This window comes from Lutra lutra, chromosome 6, assembly GCF_902655055.1.
Source record: "Lutra lutra chromosome 6, mLutLut1.2, whole genome shotgun sequence".
In the NCBI taxonomy this organism is placed as follows: domain Eukaryota; kingdom Metazoa; phylum Chordata; class Mammalia; order Carnivora; family Mustelidae; genus Lutra; species Lutra lutra.
The window spans coordinates 103,438,462-103,451,568 of NC_062283.1; the positions used below are offsets into that span (position 1 = coordinate 103,438,462).

The window sequence follows — 13,107 nt, forward strand, 5'->3', positions numbered from 1 at the left end:
ACATGGTGCTTGTCAGACAACCACCTTTATAATACTAGACAATGGTTACAAGAAAGGCATAAAGGCCCTGAAGTCACTTACTAATGAGGGAGGGCAGTTACTGCACACAATGTAATCTCAACTGCTAACAGGCCTTGAATTTAACTTCCTTATACTTCAAAGAAAGCAAGACTTCACAGAAAAGACCCATGACAGATCACCTTTAATAACAAACTAGCACCAATCCTCCTGAGATTTAAAAAAAAAAAAAAAAAAAAAAAAGGCTATAACCTCCAACCCTCTTAACCAACAACTTCTTGTCAGTGTTTCTTCTGTGCACATGTGGTCTGGCCAAACCTTTAAATTCTCAGCCTTTTTTGTGGCTCATTATTAATTCTTGCCATGAATTATAATTACTTACATATGTATATTACCTTCCCTATCAGACTAAAAGATCCTTCAAATGAGGGCAGTTACTTCATTCAAAAAGGGTTGGAAAAAAACCCAATTCACTTATTTTCCCAACATGATGGTACTTTGCATAAAGGTGATGCTCCATAAATGTTTATTTAACATGAAATAAGTGAATCAATGAATAAAATGTAAAAGCCGTCATTCTGGAGCCTTTACTCAACATAGGTACCATATCAATATTAACTCAATTAAACTCAGCAAGCATTTATGGGATGGCATGCCAAATGTGCTTAGGCCCTTTCATATTCATACTGGAAACCTCAATATGCTTAAGAAGGCTATTCATCCTAAATTGATTTATAGATTTAATTCAATCCCTTTTAAAATCATGGCAGGTGTTTTTGCAGGTATTTTGTCTATTACACTGCAAAGAATGTAACAGACAAAACAATTCTGAAAAAGAACAACAAACTAAAGGACTGATACTAGCAGAATTCAGATCTTACTATAAAACCATAATAATCATGATAATGTGGTATGATAGAAGGGCAGACTTACAGACAATGGAAAATAACTGAGAACCCAGAAAGAAATCTTTATATTTATGATGAATTGGTTTTCCACAAAGGTATATATGCAATTTAGTGGGAAAGGGATGATCTTTTCAACAACTGGCGTTGGGAAAACTGGCTATCAACATGAAAAAAACAAAAACAAAAACAAAAAACAAAAAACACCAACCAAAAAACCCAAACCCAAACCCAAACCAAACCAAAACAAAGGAGAGAGAGCTAATTTAAACCTTTATCTCACACTAGATACAATATTAACTCCAAGTGGACCACAGAACTAAATATGAGTGAAAACTATAAAACTTCTAGGAGAAAATATTTGTACTGTGGTTTAGGCAAAGATTTATTAGACATGATGCTAAGTAGATTTTATCAAAATCAAAAGGCATCATTAAGACAAATTGTTTTTAAAAGTCACAGACTGGAAGAAAGAATCTACAAACCATACAGCTAATAAAGGACTTGTATTTAGAATATTTAAAGAACTCTAACAACTCAGTAAGACAAACAACCCAATTAAAGAGTGGGCAAGGTGCGTCTGCGTGGCTCAGTCATTAAGAGTCTGCCTTCGGCTCAGGTCATGATCCCAAGGTCTTGGGATCAAGTCCCACGTCAGGCTCCCTGCTCTGCAGGAACCCTGCTTCTCCTCCCACTCCCCCTGCTTGTGTTCCCTCTCTCGCTGTGTCTCTCTGTCAAATAAATAAATAAAATCTTTAAAAAAAAAAAAAAGAGTGGGCAAAATATCTGAATAGACATTTTACCTAAGAGATAACATCATGCTAGTAAGCGCATGAAAAGATGCTCATTGTCATTAGTTATTATGGAAATGTAAATTAAATTAATCAGAATGGCTATAGGCATAAAAAGTGACAATATCAGGATATAGAGACACTGGAACCCTCATCCACTGACAGTATGTACAATCACTTTGGAAAATAATTTGAAAGTTTCTTAAAATGTAAAAAATAGACTTTCTTACCACCCACCAGTTCTACAGTTAGGAAACTTCCCAGGATAAATGAAAATATGTCCATCAAAGATTTACACATCAACATTCACGGCATCATTATTCATAATAACTGAAAACTGGAACAATCCAAATGTCCTTCCATTTGTGAAAGAATAAAAAATGGAATATCTTTAGGCAACAGAAAAGAAGTACTGATTCATGCTATAAAATGTATGGACCTCAGCAACGTTACACTGAAAGAAACCAGACACAAAAGGCTGCATGTTGTTTGATTCCTTTTATATAAAATTTCTAGAAAAGGTAAATCTATAGAATCAGTAGGTTAGTGGTTGCCTGGAACTGGGGTGGGAGCAGAAACTAGATGCAAACAAGTCGAGAAACCTTTTCAGAGTGATGGAAATGGTTCAAAACTGAATTATGGTAATGTTATACAACTTTATAAATTTAATTAAAATTACTGATTAGCATACTTTGAATAGATGAATGGACATTATGATAAGTAGATCATACCTTAAATAAGGCCTTTTTTTTTTTTTTAAGGGAAATTATACTCCCGTCCACACTGCTTGGTTGTTGCTAGAGTGTATCATTTACCACTTGGCAGTGACACTTCCAATCTTTTTTTTACCAGATTGGCTTTAAAAAAATCACATCTCCTTATTCTTAATAATATACATCTCTTTGTTGTCTAGCAAAACTGAACATTTCATCTATTTGAGTCTGCTGTTTTCTTATAAGGATATACACCTTTTCCATAAGGACATGTGACACTTTTATCTTTTTAAAAATAGCAAATTTGTTCAGTGATATGTGGTACAAATACTTTTTCCCAGTTTTTCCTAAGTTTTTAGATTTTGTTAACAATGGGTTTTTGTCATACTGAAATATTCATTTTCATGCAGTCACATCCATCTGTATTTTAATTTACAGAGTCTGTCTCTGGTATTATGACATGTGATACTTTTTTAAAACATTAATCAGAAACCTTGAATATTGTTAGTTAAGCATCTCTTGTGCCAAGCCCAGCACTACTCGGACTCTCCACTTTAAGAAAAGAGATAAAACCTCATTTCAAATTTCAAAGCTAGAGACAGACTTTTCTTTCTTAGGCCTTTGAGTGTGAAGAGACACTAATGTTTACATCCCAAATTTATGGAAAATTGCCTCATTAGAATATTTCTGATGTGATACACAAGACATTTCCAATAATTTCAGTGATGAGGTACTGGAAAAATAAAAAATAGGATGTGAAAATGTGTTTGCTGTTGCTAATCATACCAGGACCATGACTCTAGGCCTCACTGGCTGATTCCTCTTTGTAGAACATCATATCATCACATAATAACGTGATTACAGCAGGCATTCATGGCTTTCTGACCAGAACAGTCTAGAACTCAGTCACTCATGATCTCACCACCACATGCATTCATGCATATTATCATTTCCCCTGCTATTCCACTCACTACTAAAAAGTGGTGGGTGACCCATCACCCATTAGGTAATAAATACTGGAAGCTGAACTTTTTTCAAATTTAGCAAACTCAGAGATCTAATGCTACCTAGAGAATTCTCTACTGTTGGGTGCATATTGCTTCCAAAAATATTTACCACAGTTATAAAAAAACCATTTGGTTTAATATAACTGTAACTATCATAATAAAGATACAGACAAAATAAAGATATGATTAAAAAAATAAAAGAACATTTTACATTAATGTGGATATTATGGACTTTAAGTTGTATAACCAAGCCCTGCATATATTAAGATACAATCAGAAGAGGCATTCAAATGCCTGATTACAGAAAATGACTCTGTTTTTCTCTGTATATATTTGACGCCTACCTACACTTGCAAGATCAGCCCAAATTCGACCTTCTTTCCCTATCAATCCTACAGTGTTTACAATCTACACCTGAACAGCATATTCTGGAATGAATACACACACACACACACACACACACACATACACTGTGTGTGTGTGTGTATACACACACACACACGCACACACACAGTCTTAATGTTACTCAAGTGCTTTGTGCCTGTTACTCTTAGCACCTTCAATGAATTATGTAAATATAAGTTCCACGAGAGTGAACTATGTATCCCCATGACATTAAAGCAGTGCTAGGATTCCAGATTTTACTCTGCAGAACAGCCTAAACAGGGGTTCATCAAACAACTTTTCTTGATTTCTGGAAAAAGTTGAGAAAAAGGGGCCAAGGTGGCAAAAAAGTATTGAGGGGGCACTTTTAAAAATTTATTTTAATGTAGAACAGGCAGTCCTTTAGTCAAGAAAAAGAATGTGGAGCAATATGTAAATGCTTTAGAAGGTGCCCCAGCTTTACAGCTCTTGAAGTGCTAGGCACAGATTGTCTTCAGTTCTTTTTCTTCGTATCTAGCTAGGCTTTACCTAATGATAGTGGTTTCCAGTGTAAGCTCCAGTGACCTCCAGGATTCCATACGGCAGCTCTAAGGTGTGACTGATAGATGGCATGGCCATGGTAACTATGTTAAATTTGTGGCTGCTTCTGTCCAGGTATCAACTTTGGGCTCCAGGTATAAACGAAAAGCCTTCCTATTAATCAAGGACAGGTTTTCCATCTCCAAAGAACATGCTGATGTCCGTCGGGATGACATTCAGGCCCTTGTCCACAAATTTGCCCCAATCCCAGGACGCCTGGCTAGATTCTTCACAGGGACTCCAGGGCCTTCCAGAAAAATAAAACAACCAAAAGCCAGTACTGTTCTTTTCTTCCCTTCTGTTTCCTTAAGAGAGGTGAACAATGAGATCAAGTAAGAGTAATGGTTTCACCAACTCTGGCCCTTAAACAACAAGGACTCCAGCGCATCAGGGTCTATTGTGATAATGGGTTTGTGCACATCTACCTTACTGTTCATTTAAACTTGTTAATAATTCTCAGGAAAAGGGATGGCACGAATTCACTCCATAACTCATCTCCTGATGATTGGTTCTTTTAACTCTGCTAGAATTCCCACCCTAGTCATTAAACCTCAGTTCAATTTTGAAAATGGTGGTATCATTTTAAATACTCTAGTTCTAGTAAAACAGGCCTGGAAAGCAACATCTTCATAAACAAATTTAAATAGTGAACCTCAAGTATTAGTACTCTTAATATGCCACCCAACTTCTCAGGTTCCTAATCTCTTTGCATTTCCTAAATTCATCTTGACCCACCAACCACTAAATCTTTGGTACTAGCTATTGGTCAGTGAAACGTTGGGAAACAGGTCTTTAACCCCTAGTTTAATGGCGTTAACACCTCTCAAGGTGTTCTGAGCAGTAAAAGAAAGAATACAAGTCAAACTCTTCCCACAGTATGAAGCACATAGTATGTGCACAATAAATTTTAAGACCAAAAAGCAAACAAACTTTTGTTGTATTTTTTTTAAAAGCAGAGGAGACAAGTTCCCATCAAATTCTTGGTAATGGCAGATAAGGAAGCAAAAGCTTCTGTATTTTTAATACTCCGATATTTTAAAATAATGCATTCACTGACACAAATCAGGCCACAGTCTTTAACTGATAAATCAGGATAATATTTGTAAATTTTGCCTCAAATTTAAGACACTGGCTGGTTTACCCTGATGGCAGGCAATGGAAGGGTGCAAAACATTTTCTTAGGTTACAGCTGCCACACACCGGATTTCTCAGGGTGGAGGAAAGCCGTCCCTTCCCTCCCCGGGACAATGACCAGTCAGTCGAGGCCAGACTCCGAGCGAAACGTGCATGGCGGTGCGAAATACTTCGTGTCCCGAGCCCGCGCGGAAGGGGACGTAATAGACCTCAAGGAGCTGCAGCTGAGACGAAATGATCCCCAGTTCCCTGTGAGTACCGAGGGGCGCCGGGGAACGCGCACCCCGCCTTTCCCGGCTGAGAGTGGGATTGGGTCACCGGAGGGGAGCGGGTGGCCCCGGCCCCTGGCAGCCCCGGTCCCTGGCAGTCCCGGTGGGCGCCCCCGGCGCTGTCCCGTCCTGCGGGTGGCTAACTCCTCCGCTCCCGCCGAGAACTGTCGGCAGGTCCCGGCCGCCCGGCCCCGCCTGCGCAGTCCCCAGCCCTGATTGACACGGGAGTTGGTACATACGGGTCTGCAGCAGAGGCGAGCAGGGGGGGTGAGTGCTATTTTAAACATGGCTTTCCCTTCCCTTGGCCTCAGAGCCAACGCGGCGCGCCCAGCCGTGGGCTAGGCCCACCTGGGAACAACCCCAACATCTGCCCGACTTATTTATTTTTTTTCCCGATCTCCTTATGCATGGACTTGTTTCCCTCCCCTCCCCCCCATCACGGCTTTCCCTCCACACTAATCACAACCCGGCAGTTTCAAAGAGGAAACTCCCCTCCTGGAAGGGGTAATGGAAAGCTTTTTGCTTCTCGTTGTTCGAGGTGGAAACCATTCCAGCTAGCACGAGTTCAAAAAGAAGGGAAGCCGCGTCCCTGGAGAGAAAGTAACAGTCAGAAATCGATGAGGGCGGAGGGAGGGAGAGAGGGAAGGAGGAATGTCCGCAACAGGCATCTGACAACAAGCGTGGAGAAGCGAAGAGATTCGCTAACCCGAGTTACTACCGAGCGCATTCCGCGCAATCCACCGCAATGACAAGATCTGCTGGAAGCACAATTTGAAGGCCTTTGAAATCTTTCTCCGTAAGACTTACCTTTCTCTTCGGCATGACTACGTTCGTGCAGCTAAAAAGTAAAGCAACGGGCTGGAACTGCAGACACCGCCGCTGGATGCCGCCGCTGCAGCTGCTCAAGCGCAGGGCACGGCGTAGCCCGGCCTCTCCGACCTGCACCTCCGCGGCTCCCTCCGGGGGCCCTCTACTCGCTCGCCTCCCCGCTCCTCCAATGAGAAGCCCCAACAGCCGGCCGCGAGGCCCCATTGGCTGCGGGAACATTCTAAATTCCACGAGGGCACGCCCACCTCAGTGCACACGGTAAGCGCTGTTGTAGTTTCCACTTCGCCGAAAAAAAATCTGCCTGGTGACTGAGCATGCCCAGTTCAAGTAGTAACCCCCAAGCCCCACGATCCTGGAGTTTCATTGTTTTGCTGCTCCCTATTTGGATCCTGTCAGTAGGAACAGTGTGTGCCTTTACAGTCAGGAAAAAGAGTAAGTTTGGACACATCAAGGCACTTGATAAGTTTTCTACCCCGTAAAGGCTTGTAATGAATGTTAGGTGATGGAGACCTGTAAGAATGAGAAGATAACCTGTTCTGGGAGAGTGTGGCAATTTCAGAGTCTCGGCTTCCCTTCCTAGATATCTAGTGACAATAATCTCTAAAGTTACATAGTTTTAGTTTCCTAAAATCTGTGATTACAAATCACTCGCTAAATCAGCCAACTTTAAACTAGGCTTGAAGATGAATAGGATATGTTTGTTATGGAAATTAGAAAAAGAATGAACAAGGTCAGAACAGATTATTTTATATTTGAAACATATATTTCATATATTTAAATATATTTAAAATATACATAATTTAATGTTTCTCAAAGTTCTTCAGGGCATTAAACTGACATTGCAGAGACACTTCTGAATTTATGAGATCAGTTTTACCTTGATGACAAACCAGTATAAGATCTCAAAAGAAAAGAGAGCCATGGACCAATATCCCTTATAAACATAGACACAAAAATCTTGAACAAAATTTTAGTAAATCAAACCCAACAACATTTAAAAGGATAAGACATCATGACCAGTGAGGTTTATCCTAGGAATTCAGAGTTGGTTTAACATCTGAAAACCAACCAATGTAATTCACTATATTAATAAAATAAAGTAAAAAACCAAAATGATCATTTCATCACGTATAGGAAAAGCACTAGTGAATGGGTAAGTAAACTGTGGTAACCATGTGCAATAGAATAATACTCAGAAATAAAACAGAACAAAATATCCCTGCGTGAACAAATGCCAAAAACAAGATGCCACATGAAGGAAGTCAAATACAAAAGACCGTACTGAATTATTTCATTCTTAAGAAATTATAGGAAAAGCAAAATTGGGCAAGCTTAATTTCATAATCCTATTAAAGGCAAAAGTTCACACCACAAACATGGCTAAGTCCACTTTGGCCATGCAGAAGCTGCAAATATGTATTAAATAATGTCATCAAGTAGTTAATTTTAACGCTTGGCTTTTTTCTTTATTCATTTCCAAAATAATGAATTGACATCCTAGCAAACTCGAGAGGTGGTCAATTGACTTTCTTTTTGTAATATCTTTAGGAACTCATAGATTTTTATATATGTGATATGCTTCAACCTATTGCCATTATTACTATTTTTTATGCTCATATTGCCCCAATCTGAGATGTTTTTCAAGTTGGTCCTTTTGACAGATTTGTCTTGATAGGTTTCTTGCTCTCAGGCATTCAGTAGATCACAATATATTCAAAATAACTCAGATAAAAACCAGTTCTTTTCTTGAGAAGTGGATAAAAACTTTGAGGTTAATAATTTTACCATAAAAATAATATTTATAATGGAGTTGTCTCAGAAAAAAGTTTATTTGCAAAATGCTTGGTGGTTAAAAAAAAAAAAAACCAGTGAAGACATTTTTAATAAGATTATGTGGGAAGGATGCTGGGTAGCACTTGCAATTGGGGTTGAAAATTTTTTTTCTGAGATCAAAATGTTTCACAACAAAGGAAATCTAGGGTGAATTTTTCAATAAATGGTTCACAATTTGGCTTCTTTAGTTCATATTTTTCAAGACTAAGCAGTCAACAACAAACAAAATTGTGAATGTTTTTACTGCTACATAATAAAATAGTTTCAATGAAAATGAAATTTGCTAGTTGGGTAAAGAAAGTTGGTTGTGGGAACCTTGGGTCATCTGAGCCTCTTAGTTCATTCACAAGTGATGAAAATAACAGATTAGTTTTGAAATGAATAACAACATCAATTCTCTTTCCTTTGAAGTGGATTGCACCTGCCTGAGCAGAACATTCCAGGATGGAGGGTTCTCCCTGTACCTTCAGTAGCTTTAAGGTCTGAGAAAATAAGCGCAGACCTGTGGAGTAAAGAGGAGTAGGCAAAGAGAATGATTTAGTGGGTAGCTAGAATTACCAATTTAGGAGATAGAGACACCTGAGCAGAAATGAGCATGCCTCATACCAGACAATGAGGAGGCAAGGTAAACCTGGTAAGAAGACTCATTTGTTTATCAGTATATTCTGCTGAATGTTTCACTTGTTTCAAAATATCAACCTGTAAGCCAGTAAAGTCTTCCCTGCAAGATGTGGAGACTATCTTAGTCAAGACAGACAATGGGCAAATGAAGGGAGTTACTGCCTGAGAAGGAAAGTAAAATTAGGGAAGAGACTTCTTTCCAATTCTGATTCCTCTTCTCTTCTTTCCTACTCGAAACAGTTGGAATCTTATACCTACCACAGCATTTTTCAAAACAGCAGGGCAAACCCATTGGTGGTATCATGGCTATTATTAAGGAAGAGGAAGAAGGAGAAGGGAGGAAAAAAAAAAGGGGGGCAGAGAATGAAAGATGTCAGGGTGCATTTCACATGGTAAAGGGAAGTAGTGTTTTCTAAAATGTTTCCATTTTTCATACATTCCCACATAAATACACACCACACACGTACATATACAGTTGTGTGCACATGCATACATGTGTGTGTAGGTGTGTGTGAGTGTTCTAGGTTGTGACTTGAAATGTATTTTTAGGATAGGTACTGGTGAAAAAACTTTAAAGCTCCTTCACAGCCCCAGTGAATCTTGTGGATCTTTGGGGTTCCAGCAATGTCTTCCTCTGAAGAAGGGCACTTAATCTTCAGATCTTGAAAGGAACTTTTGAAGGGAAATGATAATCTCCCTCTTGATCTGTCCCTTCTTTCCTCTTTTAGGCAGGCACAGGCAGGGTTTTGCTTTAATTAATGGCAAATTTCTGGAGAATTAATATCTAGAATCTATCTATTGTTGCTTCTGGTAGCTCTGTAATTCTGGAACAAATTGTTCTTCAGAAAATTGGCCAAAGAATTCCAGAGGTGAATGATTTTGGGAGTATAACAAAACATCAAAAACCACTGACAAGAGGTGGCAAAGGAATACTGTATTTTGTTCGTATTTTTATTAGTCAAATCTCTAGTTTGCTGAACACTAACTTTTGGAGAGACCATGTCTAGTTTTTACAAAGTAACCAGGTCTAAGAACCACCAACCCCAAATCACAGGAGCTGTCTGTTGCAGGTTCCTAGACCCCAAGCCCAACTTGAATCAGAATTTGTAATGACTGGACCTGGGAGTCTGAACATCAGACAAGTTTCTCCTATGATCTTCTTATGTATGTATGAGACAGAATGAGAGAGAGTGTGCACAAAAGCGGGAGGGGCTGGGGAGAGGGAGAGAGACTCTCAAGCAGATGCTGTGCTGAGTTCAGAGCCTGGTATGGGGTTTCCCTTCCCACCCTGAGATCATGACCTGAGCTGAAACCAAGAGTAGGACAGTTAACTGACTGTGCCACCCAGGTGCCCTTCTCTGGCGATTCCTATATTAGAACTCGAGAATTTTAGGCTAGGCCTAGTTCTCAACAACTATCTGCTGAATGCCAGCAGTGAGATTCAAATGATATAAAAGTGTGCTTCCTACTTACCACACTTCCAGAGAAGGAGCCTAATTTTGTGGGTGAAACTTCCCCATCGTGGACCTCCCCCTGTGCTTGTGCTCCATCTCTCCTCGGTTCCAGCTTTGCTTGGCACTGCATGCTTTCTTTGCATTCTTCTCCCCCCTGTACTTGCAAGGAGCCTGCAGGGTCATTAGAAACTGTACACTTTGAGATCCCTAGAATAGTACCTCCTCCCTTCTTCCCTGGAAGTGCTCTAGGCAGCTTTTTGAGCCCCCAACAAGATTAAATTTCCTGGCCCCGCATCCTCAAAGGGAACCTAACCTGCCCAAAGCTCCACAAACCACACCCTTGCAATGTTTTATTATCTCAGCGATTGTACAAGCATACCTTGTAATTGTATTAACAGCAAGGGGCCAGGACTTTCTGTGATCTTCTAACAGGAACCAACTTGTTGTTTTTCCCAGCTTTCAATCAAATTTAATCTGTGTGCACATTCTTTACCCTAGGTATGTTCTACACAGGTTTCCCACCCCCAGTCCTTTTCAGGTTCAATCTCTGTGTTATTTACCTCTCCTTCTTCTTGCTGCTGCTTAAACTCGTCGGAGTGTAATTAATTTGCTCTTTGTGGCTCCCCAATGACTATTTGGGGATGAATTAGCCATGCTCAGTAGCTAGAACCAGGGATTGGGCTCCATTTGTTCAGCCATCCCTTTCTGCCAGATTGGGAGTGTGTCTGGTGCCAAGAGCCAGCTGTGTTCAAGGAGGTCAAAGTTAAGGGCAGGAATGCCTGAGGCTTTGTGGTGAGGACACAGCAAGGTAAGGACACCAGTCATACCTTTAGGGGAAAAGCTTATAGCTGCAAAGTGCCAGAAACTAGTCAGGGGTTGTTGTAGATCTCTCAGACCCAGTTATACATTCTTGTAGTTTAAGGCCGATGCCTGTACACTCTCAGGACCACACCCTGCCTACTAAGATGGCAATCTTGGCTACCCATTTCTAATGTCTTCCGTATTTCTTCAAACCTCAGAATCCTTGGGATCTTGCAAGAAACATCCAATAGCCCCATTCTTGTCACTATGCCCAGTGGTCCTGCCTTCCAGGGCAGATTGAACCATTTTCTTTCCTCAGTGAAAACAAAGAAACAAAATCCAGGCTTAGGGAAATGAGAGTCAAATGAATCATTCTGGAAAACACCGAAAAGCAACTGGAGAAGATTTTTCAGGTTAGCTTGGTTAAAAACTGTCATAATTCTCAAGGCAGTACATTTTGACTTAGCAGTGGAACACTAGCCTGAAAAGTGCCATAATCTTTAAGGTTGCTTTTACACAGAGTTGTTCTCATTGCTTTTTTTGAAGCATGGAATTGCATTATACCCACAGAATATCTCATCCTCTCCCCATCTCTCATTCCTATTCCCACTTCTGGCCTTTGGAACTTTTAAAAGATTTTTTAAAAATTTTCTTTCCAAATGATCCAGTTTACCTCTTTAAATATAGGATATGTTGCAACTTTTCTGAAGTTTTGACTATTTTTTAAATAAATGGTCACCAAAAATACCTGAATTTGGAGCCATACGGCTTGAACTCAAATCTCAAGTCATTGAACTGCGATCCCATTACTTAACCTCTTTGAAATCTGCTTTTTTTGTTGCTGTAAAATGACAATAATGATGTTGATCCAAGACAGACACTGCTAGTTACCAACCCAATAGTCACACTAGTCTTCGGACTTACTGACAGAATTCTGGTTTTTCGCAATAAACCTGGCCAAAGCAAAACAAAAGCTTTAGTTCTCCACTTCCCCAGCAGGGAGAGGTTGTTATGTGAAACTGTTTTGGTGAATGAGTTGTGTGCAGCCATCTCAAGTCCATCCTGTCAACACCACCTAAAACAGATCCGGGGCAGACCCAGCTCCACAGCTGCCTTCTGCTTTTGTTCTTCCCCTTCCTCCATTCCAGAAGTTGGTAATGATGTCTAGAGTAGAATATTTATCTATGTCCAAGAGGACGAGAGACACAAGTCGAGGATGAAAGAGAAAGACGGGGATGCAAGTTTCTGTACTGGCCCTGGATTGTAACACTCCAGTACTTTTTATGCATGGAAAATAAGTACCTGCTTGATCAGGCCATCATAGGTGGGTGCCTATGACATACAGCTGAATATAATCCCTCATAGATTTGGTGTGAAAATAGGAGACAGTAAACTATAGGAATGCACGTATGCCTGCTGCATAGTACTTTGCATATTTTTTTTGAAGAAAGTATATTAGTGTTGTAATGAGTACTGGGTATTATATAAGACTGATGAATCACAGACTTCTACCCTTGAAACAAATAATACATTTTATGTTAATTAATTGAATTTAAATTTAAAAAATAAACTAAATAAAAATAAATTAATAAAATGTTTAATACAGAAAAATGTATATTATATTCCGTTCTAGATTATAAAATAGAACACAGAAAAATCTAACTTTTTCTGAATCTCTAAAGACCTGATTATGAATGTTTGTCTTAAAATTACTTTGCAACAGGCAGAGATAAACATTATAAACAAGTTTTATTGTTGTTGTAGAATGTG

At 39.6% G+C, this 13,107-nt stretch overlaps 1 protein-coding gene across 5 annotated transcripts in view; it reads right to left on the reverse strand.

Moving 5' to 3' along the window:
* The window catches only part of HMGN3 (high mobility group nucleosomal binding domain 3), a 30,992-nt gene extending 24,114 nt beyond the window's left edge, over positions 1-6,878 (reverse strand). For 3 of the 5 annotated variants that reach the window (XM_047734607.1, XM_047734609.1, XM_047734608.1), the window contains exon 1: positions 6,608-6,878. In XM_047734607.1, coding sequence (XP_047590563.1) covers positions 6,608-6,847 — 240 coding nt within the window. In that variant the 5' untranslated portion in view covers positions 6,848-6,878. The remainder of the gene's footprint in view (positions 1-6,607) is intronic. The other 2 variants (XM_047734611.1, XM_047734610.1) reach the window with 1 other exon arrangement.
* Positions 6,879-13,107: the final 6,229 nt, after the last annotated feature.